At 40.7% G+C, this 24,180-nt stretch overlaps 1 protein-coding gene across 5 annotated transcripts in view; it reads left to right on the top strand.

Moving 5' to 3' along the window:
* The window catches only part of LOC122657110, a 65,351-nt gene extending 63,588 nt beyond the window's left edge, over positions 1-1,763 (top strand). For all 5 annotated transcript variants that reach the window (XM_043851890.1, XM_043851888.1, XM_043851887.1 and 2 more), the window contains 3 exons: positions 488-595; positions 1,509-1,560; positions 1,634-1,763. In XM_043851890.1, the coding sequence (XP_043707825.1) occupies positions 488-595; positions 1,509-1,560; positions 1,634-1,668 (195 nt within the window). In that variant the 3' untranslated portion in view covers positions 1,669-1,763. The remainder of the gene's footprint in view (positions 1-487; positions 596-1,508; positions 1,561-1,633) is intronic.
* Positions 1,764-24,180: the final 22,417 nt, after the last annotated feature.

Genomic DNA, 24,180 nt, shown 5'->3' with positions numbered 1-24,180 from the left:
ATGCCTACTTTTAAAACTCTTTCCCCTCTCATAGTTCATATTCAGATTCACCAAGATTTGAGCTTATTTACCTCCAATTAGTCATGTTAATGATTATCTTCTTTCTGTGTTATCTATGGCTTGCTCCACTATGACAAAAGCACAGTGAGCACTTAGTTTTGTTCTTTCCCTTGCCTGTTTCTGTAATGTTAGTTGATCACTTTAGGTGAACTGGGTGGTGCAATGTGTTGCAGTGGAAGTCTATTGCTTCTATTCCAGTTTGCTTACCGCTTGGAAAGGAGTACTCAATCATGTTTTTTTATTTCCTTCTTTGAAAGCTGAGACCAAACCCATAGTTTAGATGTAACCCCTAACCACCAGGCTTTGTGCTTACAACTCTTTGTTTAGTTATGCTACTCACAAAGATCACTGTAGTAGATCTCAGTAAGATGATCATACATTTATACAATTCCTTTTCTTCCTTTACTGAGTAAACTTGATGGAACAGGTTCGAGGTCAATGGAAAACAAAGAACCAGAACATGTCTGACTTGTGCGAGGAAGTCAAGGAGCTCAAGGACAAGTTTGTGTCTTTCCAGATCTCTCATTTTGTTAGGGTACGTAGAGTAAATCACTGTGGTCTTTTGATGGTAATTATTATTTTCTATCTGCTTTTTTGGGTGCGATTTCTATCTGCCTGTTTAATCTCCACCAAATGTTATCCTTGTGTGTTAAATCTATTTTTTTTTCTTTTCCAATTTATGGACTCTAGTTTACTTGATGTGCCGGTGACAATATATTTTATCCTTTACATTAATCATATGATTGATTGGACTTGCTATTAAGAATTGGAACATCTAGGGTTTTACTATATAGGCTTTGTATCGTTGATTCATCATTTACCTTTCCTAATTGATCAACTCTAAGGATTTGTCCAGTATTTTTGTCTTGCCTTCTTGAGTCTCTGGCTCTACTCGACACAGAATGGCAAGATCCTATAAACTTTCCTGTGAACCGAATGTCCTTTTATCAGCCTTCACTTGCTGCACATTGTTTAGACCATGCGAGTTTCCTACTAAAACACCAAGACTTAAGATGCATCCCAAGTAAACAATTACTTCATTTAAGCTCGATTGCTTAAGTTGTGAATTGATATGTTAAGAGGACTTCTGTTTTTCAGCGATGAATCTCTTGGCAGTAAATGTGTGGTCCATTTGAAATAACCACACTCCTGTAGTTGCTTTCATTCCATGGTTTGACCATGTTACATGCTGTCTCCTTTGGGCAGTTGGATCGGGACATCTCTTCTGTGTTCTTTTTTCCTCTTTTACATTTATTTAGATATTTTTTGTGATTTCTTTTCGGTTTGAAATATTAATGCTTTTTTTTTTTTGGGGGGGGGGGGGGGGGCTGTGACCAGAATGCTGCTCATGTTTTTTATTTCACCCTCTTAACTCAAGCCTCTTTTTTTATGTTTTCCTTGCTGGTTCTTCATCTATAATCTGACGCACATTCTTCTATTTTTCAAAGAGCTTCAACTCTGAGGCTGATGCTCAAGCAAACTTGGCTATAAATCTACAAGGTGAGGCTTTGGTGCTTCTGTTCACATATTCGGTTGATTCAGTCTTGGATGCTGATTTAAATTCCTTCCTCAGATGGTGAAGTTCAAGAAGATTGTGTCAAAAAGTGACTCAAATAATAGGAGGTAAATGGATCTCGGCTGCACATCCTTTGTTGTTGGTAAAGAGATGCAGTGCTTGCATGAGCTTACATTCCAGATTTTATTGAAAGGAGACTAAGGCGGTGATTTTATTAGAGAACTACTAAATCCCATGCATAAAATTCTAAGGAGCTAAAAATGCCAATGTGGAAGTACAGTTACAGTTGGTGGTGGGTTCATCATTGGCGCGTACAAGAATCCAGTTTTATTACTGATGGTATCCTTTTGACTGGAGAAACATTTTCTTTTGGGGATTCAGTCCTTGATAGGCACAAGAAGCAAAGAAGTGTGAAGAGGTGGGGGGGGGGGGGGAACAAAGAAATGTTTTTGATTGCATCTGTGCTTTAAAGTTTGACAGTGCATCAGACCTGCCTAAGATTTCAGTTCTAGTATCAAGGAGCAGTACATTAGCTACAATGTTTACCTGTTCACCTGTATCATTTTTTCTTTCTTTCAAATTTCACTCTAGTTGTAACCTTAAAAGCTAATTATTAGTATGCTTTTGTTGACTATCTATGACTATCTATGGATGATATATACAGAACTTTTGGCCTATAAAAGAGCAATCTATAAAAATCAAAAGGGAGGATCTAGGTATCGTTTATGAGTTTCTGTACAAAAGCTCAATCTCCTATCAACTTATGGAAATCTTCCCCAAATTCCTTTCCCACCTTTTTGAATTCCACATTTTTTTGCATTCATTGGTTGTTGGGTACTTGACTGATACGCCAAAAGCTCCAGAGCTGATGGAAATGTAAGGTATTTGATGGATATGTCAAAAGCTTCAGAGCTGATGGAACGTATGAAATCAAGTCTGTAACCTATCCTATACTGGGCTGGTCCAATCTAGATTGTGTCCTATTAGGCACGTAACATTGACCATTGTAAAATTAACAAGCAATTTAGTTAAAATTTTTTTTTCTGAGTTTCTCTCCTTCCGTAAGAGTCCATTTATATAATTCAAAATTACAAATTTGTGAAGAATTTGATGAGATAAGTTACACAAAAGCTATTCCAGAAAGATCATCCACTAAGGATATGGGAATGAGCATCGCACAGATTCATGGGTGGCATTGGAAGGATGCGAGCGTAGGAATTGTAGTCATATGGAGTTAGCTCTGTTGTAAAAAGATTAAGTGAGAGAATGATGATGATGATGATGATGATGGCTTGTGTCTTTGGAGTTTGAGAACACAGCTTCAATGATCGTTATAAACATGAATATTTTGTTGCAAACTATTAAACTAAATTATTGTTTTTCAATTCCCAACTCCTCCAATGGAGGATCTCTTGTATTTATAGATGATCAATGGTGGTTACACAAGATCAGATTCTTAGGAATACAATGAGACATGATTTGTACAAAGGAGGAAACTCAATATTAGATTGAGGATTCCATCTCACATGTGCAATATTTGGAAGGAGCTTTATATCACATGTATAAAATGTGATAAGAATGAGCATTGCCAGCTGGTGCAAGAAAAACTTGGTGAATCTCTAATGATTCTATTGATACACCCAAGGTGGAGATTTGAGGCATCGAATCTTCAGCTTGTCCCAGAGAAATTGGACCGATTTGTGGAGAGACCCTTGATAAAAATGTCGGCGATTTGGTCTTTTGTTGAAATGAACTGAACATTTAGTTCTTTCTTGCCAACTTTGTCGTGGACAAAATGAAAATCGATTTCCACATGCTTTGTCCGTGCATAGAAAACCGGGTTGGCAGATAGATATGTAGCCCCAATATTATCACACCATAAGATGGGAGCGAGAGAGCGTGAAAGTCGAAGTTCTGCAAAAAAGGACCACAACCAGGTCAATTCTGCACAAGCATCAGCTAGTGCCTCATATTCAGCTTCGGTGGACGAGCGAACAACAGTGCTTTGCTTTTTGGAGACCCATGAGATGAGGTTTGGGCTGAGAAAAATTGCATAACCATTGGTGGATTTTCTATTATCACTATTTCCAGCGCAGTTAGCATCACTAAAGGCCTGAAGACTGAGATCAGAGGATCTATGTAGTAGTAAGCCATGATGTTGTGTGCCTTTGAGATAGCGCATGATGCTCTTGACAAGCGACCAATGGTCTTCCGTAGGTGCATGCATATACTGGCAGGCACGATTCACTGCAAAGGCAACATTTGGGCGGGTTAGAGTAACAAACTATAAGGCCCTAACAATGTAGCGGTATTGGGTGACATCAAACATAAGACCACCCCCTTGAGCAGATAATTTCATTTTCGAAGACAAGGGTGTCGATGCAGACTTGTTGTCCGTCATACCTACTCGGTTGAGGTTATCTAAAATGTAACGGATGTAGGAAAGAAGAAGACCAGTAGGATGAGATTGAGCCTCAATGCCAAGAAAAAAGTGAAGTGGGCCAAGATCTTTGATGGCAAATGTGGAGGCTAGCTGGGCGAGGAGATTGATGATGTGATCGATATTGCTGCTGGTGACAATAATGTCATCCACATAAACTAACACATAGGTGGTGAGAGACCTGTTATAGAGGATGAATAAACATGGGTAGGTTTGAGAGGTAGTAAACCCAGTTTGAATGAGAAATTGGGACAGCCGTTAGATCCAGGTGCGAGGAGCCTGTTTGAGACCATAGAGGGACTTATGTAATTTGCACACAACATATGGTCTAGCAGGATCCTCAAAGGCAGGGGGTTGAGTCATGTAGACTTCTATTTTCAAAATTCCATGTAGGAAAGCATTATTGACATCCAGTTGCCGAATAGATTAGCCCTTAGACATAGCAATAGATAGAACCGTTCTAATAGTGGTTGGTTTGACTACTAGGCTAAATGTTTTAGTGTAGTCCAATCCTTACTATTGATGAAAACCCTTGGCCACTAAGCAGACCTTGTACCGTTCCAGAGATCCATCGGCCTTATGCTTCACATGGTAGATCCACTTGTACCTTACTAGATTACGCTGTGGCTGTGGGGGGGACTAGAGACCAGGTATTATTTCAGAGTAAGGCATTTCAGGTATTTTGTTTGCTTGGGAGAAGCAGGTTGGTTAGGCCAAGAGTGGGGCATGGGTGAGATGGGCTTGAGGGGGTTTTCGAGTCCAAAGTTGCATGTGGTGAGTCCGAGTGGGTGGTAGAGGTATTCTTGGTGCTTGATACAGCTCGGTTAGGGCCGAGTGTGTTGGATTGAAGAGGGGGAGGGGAATTTTTAGGGTTGGGTGGGGAAGGTGTCGTGGAGGGGGATGGGGGAGGGGAGGGCGGTATGAGTGGTGGGGTGTGGTGGGTAGGTTGTGGTTTAACAGGGGCACCCTGGGAAGAAGGTGGGTGAAGTCTGGTTGCGCGAGAGACAAGGGTATTGGGAACCATGGCATAGGGAGGGGAGGATGGTATGAGTGTGGTGGGTAGGTTGTGGTGTAATAGGGTCACCCTGGGAAGAAGGTGGGTGAAGTCCGGTTGGGGGAGAGACAAGGGTATTGGGAACCATGGCATAGGGAGGGGGAGATGTGTTGGAGGGAAGGGGGGCTGGTCCCAAGATTGATGGTTTTACAAAGGAAAATATGTCCTCATTAAACCGGGCATGCTGTGCAATATAGACATCTATACCCATGATGGGAACTATATCCTAAGAACACACAAGGGATAGATATGACATCCATTTTGTGTGGATTGTAAGGTCTTAAAAGATGGAAACAAAGGCATCCAAAGACTTTAAGAAAAATGTAGTCGATGTTCCCGGTGAGTAGCTGAAATAGAGAGACAATCCCTAATGTTCTGGATGGCATCCGATTGATTAAAAAAATAGCGGTCTCAAAGGCAAAGTGGCAATAAAGATGGGGAACACCACTATGAGCAAGAAGGGTTAAACCAGTTTCAACAATATGACGGTGATGTCTCTCAACTGTCCCTTGTTGCTCATGGGTGTGGGGACTTGAAAGTTGATGTTGAATACCGATTGAGGTGAAAAATGAGGAAGGGTGTGATACTCACCACCCCAATCGGTTTGAACCATTTTTATTTTTCTGGAAAAGTTCCTTTCAACAAGATTTTGAAAATTTTGAAAGATTGAAAAAAATTCAGATTTGTGGGTTAGAGGGTAAAACCAAATAAAATGGGTATGATCATCTACAAATATCACAAAAAAATGATGGCCATTCAAGGACATGATGGGATGGTCCCCATATGTCACTAAATACTAGATCAAGAGGAAATTTACTACGAGTAGATGAAAGCGGTAAACTAAGACGATGTGCCTTTCGGAGTTGGCACGTAGAACATAAACCACTAGATTTTATTGAATTACAAGGCAATTTATTGGAACGCAAAATACAATGCAGAACTTGAGAGTGAGGGTGACCCAGGCGGTGATGCCATCCATCAAGAGAGTTCTGTTTAGCTATATAGGCGGTTGGAAACGTATGGATGGGCAAGATGTAGAGGCCGGAATTACTCCATCCGCTCAGAAGGGTATTCTTGGACTTGATATCCTTGACAAAAAAGGTAGAAGGGTGAAATTCAAAAAACACCTTGTTATCCTTAGCAAATTGTTGGACAGATAATAATGGTTTAGTGAGGTGGCATATAGTGCAAACAAAATAAATGTCCCTGATTCTGAAATCCTCCACCACAGCTATGCCCACCGAGGCCACGACCACCACGCCCACGCCCCCCTCGGCCAACAGAGGAGGAGGTGTTGTTGGAGGGCGTAGGGGTGTTTTATTGCACAATGTTGGTAGTGGGAGCAGGGTTGGAACCTTCGTCCTTAATGATGAGTTACGCCATAGAGGTGGCGTTGAGAAATTCTTGATTGAGAAGCAGGCTATATAGTTCATTATAGGCGATAGCCTCATGACGGGCCAATAATGTTGGAATCGGTGGCTTAAAATCGGTGCGAAGAGCACGATAAATATGGAGATTAAAGTCAGCCGGTGCTATTGCCTTACCCGTAGCAGCAAGCTCATCTGAAATGGCCTTCGCGCGCTACAGAATTTGAGAGATAGGCTCATCGGCTTTGTGTGAAATGTCTTAGAGGGCCATATGAAGAGAAAGAATGCAAGTGTTGGAGGCCGATCCATAAGAGGCATGAAGTGCCTCCCACAATTCGTGGCTGGGGTTTTTGCCAATGGCTAAATGAATAGTGTCTTCAGAAAGGGATGTTATCAGAAGCCTCAATATTAAATTGTCCTGTTGGAGCCAAGTTGCAGTAGCAATTTGATCAGTTGGGCAGGGGTGAGTGCCATCAAGAAAACCAAAAAGGTTTTATCCACGAAGGTATGGAATGAGTTGGGTTTTCCAATAGACAAAATTCTTCGCAGACAACTTTAAGGATAAAAAGTGTTGGGCAGCAGGGAATGAGTGAGAAACCGTGGAGGGGTTGGTATGAAGGGTGTGATAGGCAGTAGAGATGTGGCGATGGAAGAGGATGATAGGTGGTGAAATGGAGAAACCGGCTGGCGCATCAGTGGTGGCGGTGGGGATAGAAGCATTGGGATCCACGGTGGTGGGGTTTGAAGCTGCCATTTGAGTGTTGAAGTGTTGCTCCAACGTTCCTTGTTGACCATCCATGGGTAAAGTGTGAGAGAAAGAAGGAAAAAAAATAGAAGAATTAGTGGAAGGAGAGCTCGTTGGAGTGCTTGGCTCTAGACACCATATTAAACTAAATTATTGTTTTTCAATTCCCAATTCCTCCAATGGGGGATCTCTTGTATTTATAGATGAACAATGGTGGTTACACAAGATCAGATTCTTAGGAATACAATGAGACATGATTTGTACAAAGAAGAAAACTCAATATTAGATTGAGGATTCCAAATCACATGTGCAATATTTGGAAGGAGCTTTTATCACATGTGTAAAGTGTGATAAGAATGAGCATTGCCAGCCAGTGCAAGAAAAGCTTGGTGAATCTTTGATGATTTTGTTGATACAGATGAAAAGAAGAGTGGGCACGGTTATATGGATCGCCGGAATCATCGGATCCATATTGATATCAGCGGTTGGTGATATTGATTCTGGGGCAATCCCGTATCGATGGATCGATACGGATCAAGGGTAAAAAGATTAAACAAGAAAAGGATTTATAAGGGCAAATCTATCTAATATGGGCAGATCTGGATCAGTATTAGTCATTGAGACCATTGTTTTAGGTATCAGTATTGGATCGACTGATCCGACAAATACTGCATGATTTTGAAGGTGATCGATATCGGTACCTAGCTGTTTACACCCTAAAAGTACCGATTGACCAATAACCGATGAACTTTGGGTCACAAAGGACCGGTCAGCAAGGCAAATTCCTTGCGTAGAGGAAAATGTGGAGGGCTAAAACGGTTATAACCGTGACCCGCCCATGATTAACGCCATCGACAAACTAGAAGCCATCTCAGGAGGACGTGATGTTCAAACCGTTCCACAACCGCCAAAGGAAGATGCAGTTAAGGAACACTCTTAGAGGGCCCATCCTCAAAAGTATAAAAGTCAAAATCACATAGGAGGAAGGGATCTCTCTTGATCAATCAACAAACTTGCAACTTAAATTACCTTTTATTTTACCTGCATTTTACTTTTTCCAAGTGTAATCTTCTCCCTGACCATCGCGGTCATCTCCTCTCTGTCAAGTATTATCTTGATTTCTTGTATTATGTCCTGTGTGCATACCAACATTGAGATCATTAGAAAATTTTTATTTCTTATTTCACCTCTATTATTTGTTATTTGATTAACTTTTTCTTCGCATATTGCAATTTGGTCTTTAATTCGATGTCCTTGGAGAAATCGAGGCAAGAGGGGAATCCACATCTCCTGATAGAATTCAGAAGTGCAGTCTTCTTTTACATTGAGTCTTGTAGATTCAGCACATCCGCGCTCTCTATTAATACCGTTTGTTACGATAGACCGATTATTTAGGAAACCGGAAAAAGAACCAAACAATTTTTGCCAAGCCGGAGGGGCCTAATTGAGACAACATGGTGAAAAAGGGCATTCAACGAGCAAGTAAAAAAGGAGCAAGACGGGTTTTCTCGCAAGACCCAGACATTGAGTCGCAACTTGAAGCCCATATTAGAGCATATGCGGATGTACGTCCCAAGCAGGTGGCTACTATGATGCATAATCTAATGCAACCTATGATGCATAGCATGTATCAATTCACAGCGGCATTAGCCGCCTCAAACAAAGCTCGGAATCGTCAGTTGGAGCAAATGGTGGCCCTACTTCGAGCCAAAGTTGGGCTACCCCACTTGTGATTGAGCCTCGCAACAAGACACCAATCGTCGTTCCCTATGCTGTGCCCCATCCCACTCAATCTACGGGCGAGAAGGGAGGGAAAGCATATTAGGGACACCAAGTCCGAGCTCAGTATGCGAACCATCCAAACCTAGGCCTCCTTGGATCCATGTAACCCAACTCCAATAAATTGGATTTAAGTCTTAGTTGGTTCAGTTGTTTACGAGTTACTATTAATTCCCGTGGAAGTGAAATTGGATATGTGATTGTGGTTTGTTGAAGTTCAAGCAAAACTAGGCCTCCTTGTATATGTTGAGTACTGTAGTGCTAGAGACCATTGCATAGACAGTTTTTGAGAGGAAAGTGAGGGATTTAGAGAGAGAGAGAGAGAGAGAGAGAGAGAGAGAGAGAGAGAGAGAGAGAGAGAGAGAGAGAGCTCGAAGATGAAGTTCGCTTGAAAGAGGTTGAGGGGTTGTTTTATCGGGAACAACTAGTAACGATTTTGGTGTTGTTTTCTTGAAAAACACAAAAACAGCAAAAAGTTGTTTTGCAAAAACTACTCTTGGGCATAATTTGGCAGCCGGTCTGTGCTACAGGAACAAAAGAACAGACCTGTTAACCAAATGTATTATGGGTGTTCTTTTGTTCCCGTAGCACAGAAGAATAGAAAAAACTATTCTATGTGAGAGTTACCAAACATAGCCTTAGTGTTGATGACGGGATCTGATTGAATTTTCTATAATAGTAAATTGGAGGAAATTTTGTGTCGCATTGCTTCTGCTTGATCGGGCCTTGGTACTACGGTAAGGTTGCTCCAAGTGATCAAGGTTTCGAGTCTGGAAACAACCTCTTTGCAAAAGCAGGGTAAGGTTGTGTACATAATGGCCCTCCCCAGACCTTGCAGTGACGGGAGCCTCGTGCATTGGGTATGCCCTTTTTTCTAATTAGTCCAAATTTGGTATCGGGATGGAGCTGATGTTTAGAGGGAGAGGTATAGGGGGAAGGGGGGAAAGCAACATGAAAGGGGGCTATTAAAGGGGAGAGGTCGAGACAGGGTGGGGAGACCATGGGAGGGGGAGAGGGGTGTAGGGGCAATGGGGGCATGGGTTGGTCTTACCATATATATCTTCATCCCAATTAGGATGATGAAGATATTGTAGAGATAAATCAGCCTGTGGATTTGTAGGAGATAAATCAACCTGTATATCTTACTTACTTATTACTTTCATGTAGTCTTCCTATATAGTGATACATTCAATACAAACAATTATGCCATTCATGGCAATTCAAGTTAATCCATGGTTATTATCTTAACATGGTATCAGTAGGTTGATCCTTTTTTATCAGTTTTTTCTTCTTCTTCTTTGCAACCATGGGCGACCCCAACGATCCTTTGGGTGCCATTACTGCCACTGCTACTGCTCCTCCGGCTTCCCTGCCAGTGACCTCTCTATATTTCTTGCACTCGTCCGATCAGCCGAATGCTTCATTGGTTACCCCTGCCCTTGATGGTAATAATTTTCCCACTTGGCATAGGGCTATGACAATGGCTCTTGAAGCCAAAAACAAAATTTCTTTCATTGATGGGTCGCTGCCCCGGCCTGCTGCGACTTCTCCTGATCTTCCTCATTGGATCAGGTGCAATAGCATGGTTCGATCGTGGATTGTGCACTCGACCATTCCCACCATAGCACATAGTATTCTTTGGTTTGATTCAGCCAGGGACTCATGGCTTGATCTTCATACTCGGTTCTCTCAGAAGAACGCGCCTCATATCTTTGAGATATGCCGCGCCATATCCACTCTCAACCAGGGCATGGACTCCATCTCTGCCTATTACACCACGCTGAAAGGACACTGTGACGAGTTGTCATCGTATCGATCTTTTTCGGCCTGCACTTGTGGCTCCGTTGCTGAGCTCCATGCGATCTCAGAGACAAACTATTTGATGGATTTTTTGTAAGGTTTAAATGATTCATATGCGGCTGTGCGCAGTCAAATTTTGTTTATGGACCCCTTACCATCGGTTCCGAAAGCATATTCACTCTTATTCCAGGAGGAGCGCCAACGCTCCATCCATGCCATTGCCCCTGCCACACTCGATCATGCTGCCATGGCCACCAATTCCAAGGATTTCTCAGCATCTTCAGTCCAGCGCTCCAAGGCCCATTATCACTGCACTTATTGTGACATGGATGGCCATTCTGAGTCTCGATGCTTCAAAAAACACGGTTACCCTGATGGTTGGACCCCTCGGTAGCCTAGGCGTACTGGCAGCCATGGGCAGTCCCAGTCTCGCCCCTCCATGGCTGCTGCTGTTGCTACCACTGCAGACCCGAGTGCTACACAGGCTCCCACTCTGACCGCTGGCCAGATTCAGCATTTGTTATCGTTGGTGCCCACTAGTAACACCCACCCTCTAGCCAATCTTGCTGGTAACTGTTGCTTCCACACGTCCTCAGGCTCCAATCCATGGATATTGGATTCTGGAGCGACGGATCATAGTGCCTTAGATTCTACTTTATTTTCTAACATTATGCCTCATTCCCACCCTATCCCCATTACATTACTAGATGGAACCCAATCCCCTGTTACACATATTGGTTCTGTTTCTCTTCCACCTTCTCTTATTCTGCATAATGTTCTCTATGTTCCGTCTTTTCGCTTCAATCTTTTATCCATTCCTAAACTAACTTTTGCCACTAAATGTCACGTTACTTTTACTCATGATTTATGTACCTTTCAGGACCCACACTCGAAGAAGATTTTTGCGGCGGGTAGACGCCTTGGTGATCTTTACTTCTTGGACCGATCCACTTCCCCAGTTGCTGCTGCCATTGATTCTACTTTCGACCTTTGGCATTGTCGCCTGGGTATCCCGGTTATTCTCTTGTTTCTTCCTTAAAGACTTTGGACTCTGGAATTTCTTTTAAACAGTGTTTATGTCATATTTGTCCGTTGGCTAAACAGACTAGATTACCTTTTTTTTAATAGTTCTATTACAACTACTGCATGCTTTGAAATGCTACACCTTGATGTTTGGGGCCCATATCGCACCACCTCGCTGTCTGGTGCCCCTTTTTTTCTAACCATTTTGGATGATTTTTCTCGGGGAACTTGGCTTTATTTAATGCAGTCTAAGTCTGAGGTTAATACCCTTATACAATCCTTTTTTGCTATGGTTAGTACCCAATTTGGGAAAACAATTAAAATATTGTGAACAGATAATGGGTCTGAATTTTTTAATGCCCCTACCAACACCTTTCTAGCCGGTCGTGGGGTCATACACCAGTCTAGTTGCATTTCCACCCCTCAACAAAATGGGGTGGTAGAACGTAAACATCTCCACCTACTTAATATTGCCCGTGCCTTGTGGTTTTAGGTCCATTTGCCGCTTAGCTTTTGGGGCGACTGTGTTTTAACGGCCGCATACTTGATAAACCGTTTACCTACTCCTGTACTTCATGAAAAGACCCCTTTTGAAATTCTCTTTGGCACTAAACCTTCTCTCTCTCACTTGAGGGTTTTTGGTTGCCTTTGCTTTGCTCACAACAGTTCCACCCAACACAAGTTCGATCAGCGGGCTGCCTCGGGTAAGTTTCTAGGCTATCCGTTTGGACAGAAGGGTTTTCGCATTTATGATTTAGCTACTGCCAAAGTTTATGTTTCTCGAGATGTGATTTTCTATAAAACAATTTTCCCTTTTCAATCCATTGACAATTCTCCATCTTCACCCGTATTACCCCTTCCCCTCCCTGAACCTGATGACATGCCCCCATACCCCCCATCTCCTACCCGGTTGAGGTACCTAACCCGGTTGAGGCACCACCTCCCACGGTTCCCACCGTCCCTGTATTCACCAGCCCCCAACGTACCCGTCAGGCCCCTGTCCGATTCCAGGATTACCAATGTGATTTTACTCGTCCCCAAAGCTCTTCTTCGGCTGTGCTTTCAGGTACATCTCATCCCCTAGTCAATTTTTTATAGTATAACCGTTTCTCTACACCACATATTGATTTTCTATCATCCTTGTCTGACATAACAGAACCATATACTTTCACTGAGGCAATGAAGTATCCACACTGGCGTGATGTGATGCAGGCCGAGATATCGGCCCTATCTGACAATAATACTTGGTCACTTGTTCCTTTGCCTGCTGGCAAGAAACCGATTGGTTCAAAGTGGGTTTTTAAAATCAAACAGCAGTCTGATGGCTCGATTGAGCGTTACAAAGCCCGATTGGTCGCTAAAGGTTACACCCAGATCGAGGGCCTTGATTATCATGATACATTTGCCCCTGTGGCTAAGCTTGTTACTGTGCGCACATTGCTTGCCCTTGCATCCGCCAAAGGCTAGATACTACACCAGATGGATGTACATAATGCTTTCTTGCACGGGGACCTCGACGAGGATGTTTACATGATGCCCCCGCTTGGATATCGCCGTAAGGGGGAGAACCTTCTTTGCAAGCTTCATAAATGCCTCTACGGCCTCAAGCAGGCTTCACGCCAATGGTTCTCAAAATTTTCCACTGCCCTTCTGGAATTTGGATTCTCTCAATCCCAGGCAGATTATTCATTGTTCATCTTACGGCGTCATAGTGCCTCTGTCTTCATCGTTTTATATGTGGACAACATTGTCATTATAGGCTTTGATGCTTCCTTAATAGCTGATGTAAAGACCTTCCTCAGCCAGCGCTTTCGAATCAAGGATCTTGGTACCCTGAAATACTTTTTGGGCATTGAAGTGGCACGTTCTTCCTCTGGCATTTGTTTATCCTAGCGAAAGTACGTGCTTGATATATTGGCTGATAGTGGACTCACTGGCACTCGCCCTACCAATAAATCCATGGAGCAGAATCTCCGTCTGACTGACTCTAATGGTGATTTATTGCCAGACCCATCTGTCTATCGCCTCCTGATTGGTCGATTGATATACCTCACTGTCACTAGGTCTGACATTGTTTACACAGTCAACATCCTCAGTCAGTTCATGCCATATATATCTTCATCCAAATTAGGATGATGAAGATATTGTAGAGATAAATCAGCCTGTAGATTTGTAGGAGATAAATCAGCCTGTATATCTTCCTTACTTGTATCTTACTTTTATTATTTCATGTAATCTTCCTATATAGTGATACATTTAATACAAAAAATTATGCCATTCACGGCAATTCAAGCTAATCCATGGTTATTATCTTAACAGTTAGAGAGAGAGAGAGAGAGAGAGAGAGAGAGAGAGAGAGAGAGAGAGAGAGAGAGAGAGAGAGAGAGAGAGAGGATGTAGCGGCGGCGGAAAAAATAGGGTTACAGATGAACTGATAGGAGGATTCAACCATCAATAAGATGTTAACATGTAAGATTTTATTTTATTTTATTTTATTTATTTGGTAGAAAGCAAGGCTATTCATTCATGCGTGCCCAACGCCAAACAAAAGAAAACACAATACATAAAACGGATAGATAACATGATAAGTGCGAGGAATGGATAGGCGATATCCAAAACCAAGGAGTGGAGATTGACCCAGTCTCACATACCATTGACTAGACCATCCAGACTAGGGGTGGGTTCACAAATACTTCCCTAGATAATAGACTGTAAACATAGTTAGGTTTAAGCGCATGCACTAAAGTGCCGATAAAGGGGTCCTCATACGTGCCGAAAAGACCAAATCCACATTGCCCATTCGTGCTGACATACTTCCACAGCCTACATTCAAACAGACTTGCCGAAGAGGCACTGATCTGATGGATTGACGAGTGAATCTTCGATTGACGGCAATAAGACCACCAGAAACACTTCCACAATCTACTTTCGAACAGATCTTCAAAGATCTGTTGGATCGGCGAGTGGGGTATCGTCCGGCGATAGGAGATGGTTGGTGAAGATTGAACGGCCGACGGAACAACGAAGCCGACGGAAAGCATGGTGCCACCAGCACCAGATTCGGCAACACCTGCAAACAAACAGAAAAAAAGAAAAGAAAGACCTTCTTGTAGTGGAAGCCCCTCGGTGGTGTCCCCAACGAACCCAAATAGTGAAATCAGAATTTGAAACTCAAAACCAAAGGTTTTTTGCCACCATGGCAAGAAAACCCAACATAATACAAAGCGGGGAACTTCTGGTGGGGTAGGGGAAGGGGTAGGAATATGGCTGATATCGAAAGCCTCCATAACAAAGAAACCGAGCATTTTCCACATGACCCGGAACGATTCATAGGAGTTTTTGAAAACTCCGACGAGTTCGCACACTAAAATTTTCGACAAAGAGCAAGGCCCCGGTTCACACCATACCGCTTGCGTAAAGATAAGGCGAAGGTCCACCAAGGGGTATATCCTCACGTCGTCGCAGGTTGCTGAGAGGGATAAATCGAAGCCCACCGGTGATCTCGTAGGCGTACTCAACACCATCGCACTGATTGGCGTTGGGGTGTGCATCGACGGCTATTGGATCGCTTGTTGCTATAGGGAGGTTTGCTTGCTCATGCGCAAAACTCATGGCACCAGTAGGGGCTCCCCCCACAAAGTTGTCATTGTCGGCATCGTCGTCGGCATCAGCATCATCTTCATTGGGGGTTCCGATGATCATGGTGGAGAGAGCAAGGAGGAAGCGAGGGAAAAGGAGAACCACGCCCGATGGCGATGAACAACACGCACAAAGGTGGACGGGTTACACACACGGCGGCGGAAAAACTTGGCAGATTGAAAGAAAAGAAAAAGAGGAAAAACCCTAATCGCTTACTTCATCACACCTGTGTTACAAGCTAGGGGTGTCAATGGGTCGGTTGGGCCGGGCTGCTAAACCCCGACCACGACCCCGGAGGTCTTAACCTAAACCCGACCCTGACCCAACCCTCGGCGGGGTCAAGAAACCCTCAACCCCGACCCGACCACCATGGTTGAGGGACCTATTCAATTCAGTCACATCGAATCAATGCAAAAATTCCTTTAATTAGCCTCGAAAAATGATACTGCTTGGCCGATTCATGATTTTTGAAACCCTTAACGCTAGTAGAAGAGAGAACGGCAGCCATAACCACCAACCCAAATCCCCAATAAACAACCTCCATGACTACACGAGACACGTTACACTCGTCCTTGACTCCCGACCAACATAAAGACGAATTTTTTTATCTCAATTTTTAGAGATATACCAAAAGTTCAGAAAATTATAGATTTCAAATCGATCACCCTAATCAGAAAATAACAAAAAGTAACTCTAACCTCCGTTAAGGTTATCGAACAGCCGAGGTTTGGAGCTTGAAGAAGAAGTATGAGTTTCGGACTAGGCGATTAGGTTTCTACAAGTTTTATAATTTTCTCAGCCTACACAAAACAAAACAAAACAAAATAGCGAATCTTGGAAGGAGGAACCGAGGAAGAAGAAGGCTAGTCGAGCGGCGGCTTTCTTAGTTTCTCGTGGATGAAGAATGAAGGGTGAAAAACTGAGAATGAAAAGGGAATATGGGATTAGGGTTATCATCTCTTATGGGTATTTTGGTATTTTCAGATATATAAATGTTTATAACTAATTCAAGGTCGGGTCTGGGCCGGGCTGGGCCAAGCCCGGGGTCTTAACCCAGACCCGACCCGACCTTGCCAGGCTCAACCAAAAACTCAACGCAATTGTTGATTTTTTAGGCTTTTCCCCAAAGACAAATTAAAACGTTTTCATAAAACAAAAAAATAGATAACCAACTTTTTCCGTTAATGTGATGATGAGGCTTGTATTATTAATGAGGAGAGATTATTCAAAAAAAAGTGGGTCCAAGTAGGTCCCACGCTTCAGTTCAGAGAGAGAGAGAGAGAGAGAGAGAGAGGTCATTTATAGCAAGTCAACTTCTTTTCAAATTCTTTTATTAAAAAACTTCTTAGTAAAATCCAAAAGGTGAAAGAGAAAGTGAAGTCGTGGTGGGTGCCCTCCGTCTGGTTTTAGCACATCGGCTGGTGGCCTATCTGATCCACACTCGTAAGCCGATGTTCTAGATCGACTCTACGGTAGTTGTTGGCAAATATTAAATTGTTAAATTGTTTATTATGGAAAAATTGAAAAATCGTGGATAGAACTCATAGAAGTACTTCAATGGTATTTAAGGTTAATTACAATCCACTCACCCGTGCAAGAGTCTTCTTAATTATAAAAGTGTAACATCTGATCTCAGAATATGTAACCTTCCTTTGTTTTAATTATTACAAGTTGTAATCGTGTTTTAATTATCTCTTTGTCTATTATAGACAATAAAATATAATGTTACCTTCAGCATTGCCATCACTAAAGGAAAAAATCAATTAAATGATAAACAAATCTAAATCTAGATTTTCCTTGAACATCCCAAAGAATTTCATGGAGTATAAAATCAAGGCACACATCCCAATTGAATATACCTCTTGAAGAAATAGCTCTCATCACTAACTTGTTAGCTACTAGATTAGCATCTCTGTAGTAATGAGTTATTTCTCACCAAACCGAGGACAGATAACTTCGCAAGGCTCTCCATTGCTGCGTAAACTCCAAGGGAATGGACAATCGCTTCGGAGTCGCATTAAACCTAGAGGAGATCAAGACCCTTTTGCTGCGCCAATTGAGTAATACCAATACATATAACAGAAAAATTCTGTAAAAAAAATAAAATAAAATAATTACTATGGCCCCAGAAATGAGAAAAATATCCTTTTGGAGCCTTAGCCTCACCCGCTGGCTACCAAGGCACTCAAATCCCTTAGATATGTCACCAATTGGGGGGGGGGGGGGGGGGGGGGGGGGGGGGGGGGGGGGGGGGGGGGGGGGGGGGGGGGGGTGGGTGGGGGGGTGGGGGGGGGGTGTGTTTTAGAGATCAAGGGAAGAAAAATATTACAAAAAAATTTATTAATCACATTAAAATGAAATCCCTCTTAGTTTCCTCGACAATAGCTAAAACATGTTTCTTGATCCCATCGAATCTCCTAGCATTCCTTTCGAACCATATATGATAGGAATGAGAACAAAAAACACATTCCACACCCTTCGAAGAGGTCTGGACAACAAAGGCTTTCTTTTTCCACCAATGAAAGAGTTCCATCACCGAAGGACTATCTGACCAAAACAAAGAGAACCAATCTAAAATTGTTCTCTAAACAGAAATAGAGATCGTGCACTGTAGAAAGACATAGTTAAAACGTTCACCATGTTACAAACATAGCTCACATCTCGATGCAAGAGGGATCATTCTTTTTTGAAACCTAATCATCAGTAGGAAGCTTCATATGATCCATCTCTAAGCAAACATAGATTGTCTGGGTTGTAAGAAATCCACCCATACATATGCAGTCCAAGAGATTTGATTAGCTTCTTTAGCTTTGATATCGTTCGGGATAGCACCCATTTACACTTATCCCTCTCCACTTGGCATGAAAGATTAATTATTTCGAAGTGTGAAAAAATCTTTTGGAAATCAACTAATTTACATAAGGTAATCACGATAAAAGGCAACAATAAAGCCTATACCTTGTCAGAAAAATTTTGGAAGGTCTATAGACTCAAATAAAAAATTTCAGCAATAGATGAATCCCCCAACCAAATATCCTTCTAGGAATTGATATGAGCATCATCACCTATAATTCACTTTTGATTACTTAAAACTAGGGATGTAAACGGATCGGATTCAGTTCGGATAGTGCTATATCTGCATCTGCATCCAATTAACTTTTGGATGGATTTGGATAGTACTAAACGGACATGAACACCGATATCGATCAATTATTTTATTTATTTACATGTAAATATAGCTTTTCGGATAGCTATAGCCTATCCGTATTAGCATCCGTTTAATTTTCAGACAAATTCAGCTAATGCTAAACGGATACAAACACAGATTTTGACTATTCATTTACATCCCTACTTTAAACATAGTTCTAGACCTTCTTGACACCCCGGCATATAATGAAGCATGCACAGTCAATCTCATTGAACCGTCTACATGACATACTTAGATTACATAAAGTTACTCGTAATACACGTTTACCAAATATAAAAAAAAATAGAAGAATATTTCCATTTTTGATGGGTCCAACATAACTTTATTCACGTCCCACAATTGCCTAACACCAATAACGCCTTCTTGTTTGGGTTGCATAAATCATTTCATTTGATAGTGATTGATTTGGATTGCATTGGATCTCCAAATCAAATAAAGTTCCACATCCAAAACTCTATTGATTTGATATGCAATGTGGGCCATCAGTAGATGGAAAAGTTATGTATAGGAATACACGAGACCTCATATTTACCAATTGCACTCTCCCTGTTACCATGGTCAATAACCTCCCCTTCAAGCCTGCAATTTTTGCTTTAATATTATCAACTAAAGGAAGTAAAACCTCTTTTAACTCTACCATGGAAAATTTCCATCCCCAAATAACGAGTTGGGAACTTGCATTATGAGAAACCAATATATCTCCTTATTCTATTTATTTTTTGAAAAGCAAAGAATTTATTGTCTTATTCTCAAAAGTTATTTAATATAATACAAAGAGAGTTTTCATACACAATCGCATTAAACAGGGTGTGAGACAATGCGTCAAAGGAGGGGGGGAGGGGTTGGTTATTTCAACCCTCTCTTGTCCAATGACAAAGGTCTGTGCTTGACCATGCATGGTGCTTGACCATGTATGGTGCACGACTATGCACAAAACCTTTTTTCATACAATATTTAATACAAGGGTAAAAAAAATTTTAAAAAATTGAAAGCCATTTAATGCAATATGTAAAATGATATAATTTACCATCGTTGAAAAAAAGGTATTAACTAAAACGAAAAAAAAAGTAAGGCTATGAATTTATTTTTTTCCCACTAACTTTGAATGCTACAAGATTTTCCTATTATAATATATGTACTATATATTGTTAGGGAGATGGTTCTCCAGCATACTAGTGTTGGAAGGAATCTGCACGCCACATCAATAAAAGAAAAAAGTCCACCCAGTGCACAAGGCTCCCGCCACTGCGAGATTTGGAAGGGTCATAATATTTCATAGAGAGGTTGTTTCCAGATTATAATCCACGACCACTAGGTTGCAATGGAACAACTTTATAACCATTGCGCACCACATAAATGGATGTCCTAAAAAGATATCATTTACATAGGGCCCACTTATTTAGAGTAGAAGAGAGTTTATAATAAACAAAATGGCAAATTATTATTATCATCAAGGCCTGTTATTTTTTCAAATGTCAGAAGGTTTCTATTCTGCCTCATGGACAGATGATATATCCATTCCGACTGTTGGAAGAAAGGACATGGTATAGATTAGCCATATATAAAATTTCAGAGACTAATTCAATCGAATACCCCTTTTTGTATTGGCATACATCTCATGTATGTCTTTTCATGTCTACTTGTACTCTAGATATTACTGCACACTCTCCTAATTCCGAGTTATAAAAAATAGTTTCAATTGAAATAAACTATAAAATGAATGCTTCAGATTTATCTTGTGATTTTTTAAAACAACACCTTCCATTATTACATGAAAAAACTATTAAAAAAAAAATCATGTAAGAGGAAAATTGCACTATGACATTGTGGGGGGATATATACATATATGGGAAAGTGAGGGTAGGTGATCAGGAAGAGGAATATTGAAATGTGTTAGTATTATCAATTTGTATCAAATGGCATCGTCTCTATTGAGGCATATTTTAGTATAATAATTCTAAATAGTTATTTATGAAAAGGATTTTCTTATTTTTGGTTAATAAAGGGATTGTCTTATTGACATCCCTTAAGGTGTCAAATAATTTGTAATCTTACTTTTTTGTTTTTTCTTTTGGTATAATATACTTATTTTTTTTTTCCTTCAATGAGTATAATGTAAGGGTATTGATGTAATATCCCTTCTTATGTTCTAATATAATCTTACTTGTATTAAAGCTCAGGCTGTGAGGGGCAATCTAAAAATTAATCTATCTGACCTAAACCCTAGTTTTCCTATAAATACTAGCTGGAGGCAGCAACCTAGGTATTCCAAACTTGATACTCAGGGTGTAATGCTTTAAGCAACTTTATGCTTAAACCCTAAACCCTAACAATCTTAAAGCATTAAATATTTTCTCTTGATCGGCTTTAGATTTTCGGATTCACAATTCTGGTTTTGAAGATCAGATTACGACTTTGCGATCGACTTTAGAGATTGATTTTGCAATCAACTTTGGTGATCATCCGTGGGTTCTGTAGAATTTTTCTCCTCAATCGTGCGTCATTACCCACTTGAAAAATTCTGATTTGTTGATCATTCACGGTTTTGATAGATTAAAAAAACAAATCAAAAGGTACTTTGTCTTTGATTTGATTTGATTGATTGTTAAACAAAAAAAAAAAAAGGGGGGCGGGAAAAGAAAGACAAAAGTTAGAGGAAGCTATTTGTTAGCTTTTGTCAGGTTGATTTGATCGATTGGGGAAAAAAAAAAAAAAAAAAAACACAAAACATTAACTCTCTTCAAAGTGGTTTACATAAAATTTTCTTCAAAGAGCATCAATTCTTTTTTTTTTTTATTTGAAGAAATGATAAAAACACCTTTTGGTAAAAATTCTTTTTTTTTTTTTTGGGTTTGGCCACTACCCGCGAGCAACCAACACCCGCACCAGCATCCAGCACTAGCGTGCATGCCACGAGTGTCGACGCCGCTGTACCGCCGTGATCCTTTCCTCCGCCACCTAAATCCAGGGTTCTCCATCTCAAGTGTGATTGTTTTTTAGAGCATTTATTTTTATTTGAATTTTTTCTTGGGCATATAAACAAATCACATAATAATGGAGAAACATACTGTTCCAATTGAGATGATCAAATTGGAAAGCTTTAGTGGCTCTGAGTTCAGTTCTTAGAAAAGGAGGACTCAGTTTGGATTGATGTCCCTCAATATTTAGTACACTGTGGTAAATGAATTTTCTGATTATACAGACCTAACTGAAACCCAATGGATAAGTGATAAAGATTTTTGCAAAGACTACCTTTTGAACTGCCTGTCAGATAAACTGGCAGAGACCTATAGTAGATATGATACTGCAAAAGAGATTTGGGAAAACCTAGAAGTCCATTTCAAAAAAGAGGAGGAACTATCAAAGGCCCATTTGGTTGATAAGTTGATAAGTTCATGGATTTCAAGTTTCAAGAAGACAAGGAAATACTTCCTCAAGTAATAGACTTTGAGAACTTGAGAACAAAATTGAACAAAGAAAATATCTCTGTTGTTAATGCATTCTTAGTGGGTGCAATTATTTTTAAGTTACCCTCTACTTGACATTTCTTTAAAACTGAGATGTATAGGAAGAAAACACAAGTGGGACTGGATGATCTCAAACGGTTCATCAGAATCGAAGATGAGAACAGAGCCAGGAACAACTTGGAGATGGTGAAACAATAACAGGCATCTGTCAATTTTGTTTCACAACCCAAGAAAAATCCTAGGAAGTCTAAGCCACCTAAGAAAGAACCCCAACAGTTGGAGGTCAAAAAGACTAACTTTAAAAAGAAGGGCAAGTGCCACAACTGTGGAAAGTGGGGTCACTATACATTTGAGTGTAGGGCTCATAAGAAAGGAAACACTAACACACCACAGAAGGAAGTTCACATTTTGGTGGACAAGACTGAGTCTACTAACTTTGTTGCCATGGTTGGCAAGGGTAAGGGGTTGGCCAGTACATCTTCAGATTGGTGGTTAGACTCTGGGGCGACTTGTCATGTTTGCAATAGCAAGAACCTGTTAACTGGTGTTGTTCAAGTAGTAGAGACTGTCACTATTGCAAATGGAGACGTCAAGGAAGTAATTCAACAAGGAACAGCGAACTTGGTTCTATCATCAGGTAATATACTTACTTTGAAAAATATTAAAGTCTTTCCTGATTTTGAAAAGAATTTAATTTCAATTGGAATTTTGCTTTGCTGGCATCTCTATTATTTTTAACAGTGATAGAGTAACACTGTCTGTTAACTCTTTTTATTTTGGATGTGCTTACAATTTAAATGGTATGTTAAAGTTTAGTTTAGCTAATGAGACAATAAACCAGGTTAACCATATTTCACTTGGTCCCAAAATACTACACTGTAGGTTAGGACATGTGAACTATAGAAAAATGCTCAAACGAGCTAAAACTCATAATTTACCATTAGACACTTCAATTAGATTTAACAGATATGAAATGTGTGCTCAAACCAAAATAACTAGAAAACCTTTCAAACCGGTTTCTAAGAGCACTCAACGTCTTGAACTTATACATTCTGATATTTGTGACTTTAAAAGCTACACAACTAGAGGAGGTCGGAAGTATTTGATAATATTTATAGACGATCTAGATATTGTCATTTATACCTGTTAAAATCTAAAGATGAAGCATTTGAAAATTTAAAAATTTTCAAAATTAGGGTAGAAAATCAGTTGAACTTGAAAATTAAAAGATTTAGAAGTGATAGGGGAGGAGAATACAAATTGACAGAGTTCCAGGAATTCTATGCCTCTGCGGACATAATCCTTGAAACTACTGTTCCTTACTCACCTCAATCAAATGACATAGCTGAAAGAAAGAATAGGATGTTAACAGAGATGTTAAACTCCATGTTATTGACAGTCGACATGCCCTCTTGCTATTGGGGAGAAGTAGTGTTGACTACAAATCACATTCTAAATAGACTACCACATTCAATACTAACTTCTATACCTTATGAACTATGGCATAACCATCCCTGTAGATATGACACTCTTAAGGTTTGGGGCTGTATAGATTATGTTAGGATACAAGACCCTAGGAGACCTAAGGTGGGAACTAGAACAAATACTTGTGTGTATCTAGGTTATGCAGAAGGCAGTGCTGCAAACCAATTTTTGGATCTATCAACCAATATGGTGATAGAATCTAGGGATGCTACACATAGTTGTCAAGGCGCGCCTAGGCGCCGCCTTGGCGTCCAGGCGGAAACCCAGGTACTAAGCGAGCCTATGCTTAACAAGACTCGTGAATGGCGGCCTACTTGACCATCTAGGCGTCGCCAAGGCAGTTAAAGCAACGCCTTGGGACGCCATGAGGGCAAGGCGGACGCCAATATGGAGTGTGTATTTGTTTTTTATTTTTTTTATGCAATTATATATTATTCTTTATGTTTAATTGGTAATGGTTGGTGCATAATTATCTCACGTACGCTGCTACATGGGATAAATAGCCTTTACAACTAAAAATCTAAAATCCCTAAATTCCTAAAGGTCAAAACGTAAATCTGTAAAAGGCTTTTAGCCTTTAACTTCTTCTCTAAGAAA

This window comes from Telopea speciosissima, chromosome 3 (assembly GCF_018873765.1).
Source record: "Telopea speciosissima isolate NSW1024214 ecotype Mountain lineage chromosome 3, Tspe_v1, whole genome shotgun sequence".
NCBI lineage: Eukaryota > Viridiplantae > Streptophyta > Magnoliopsida > Proteales > Proteaceae > Telopea > Telopea speciosissima.
This window is presented reverse-complemented; position numbering and strand designations above follow the sequence as displayed.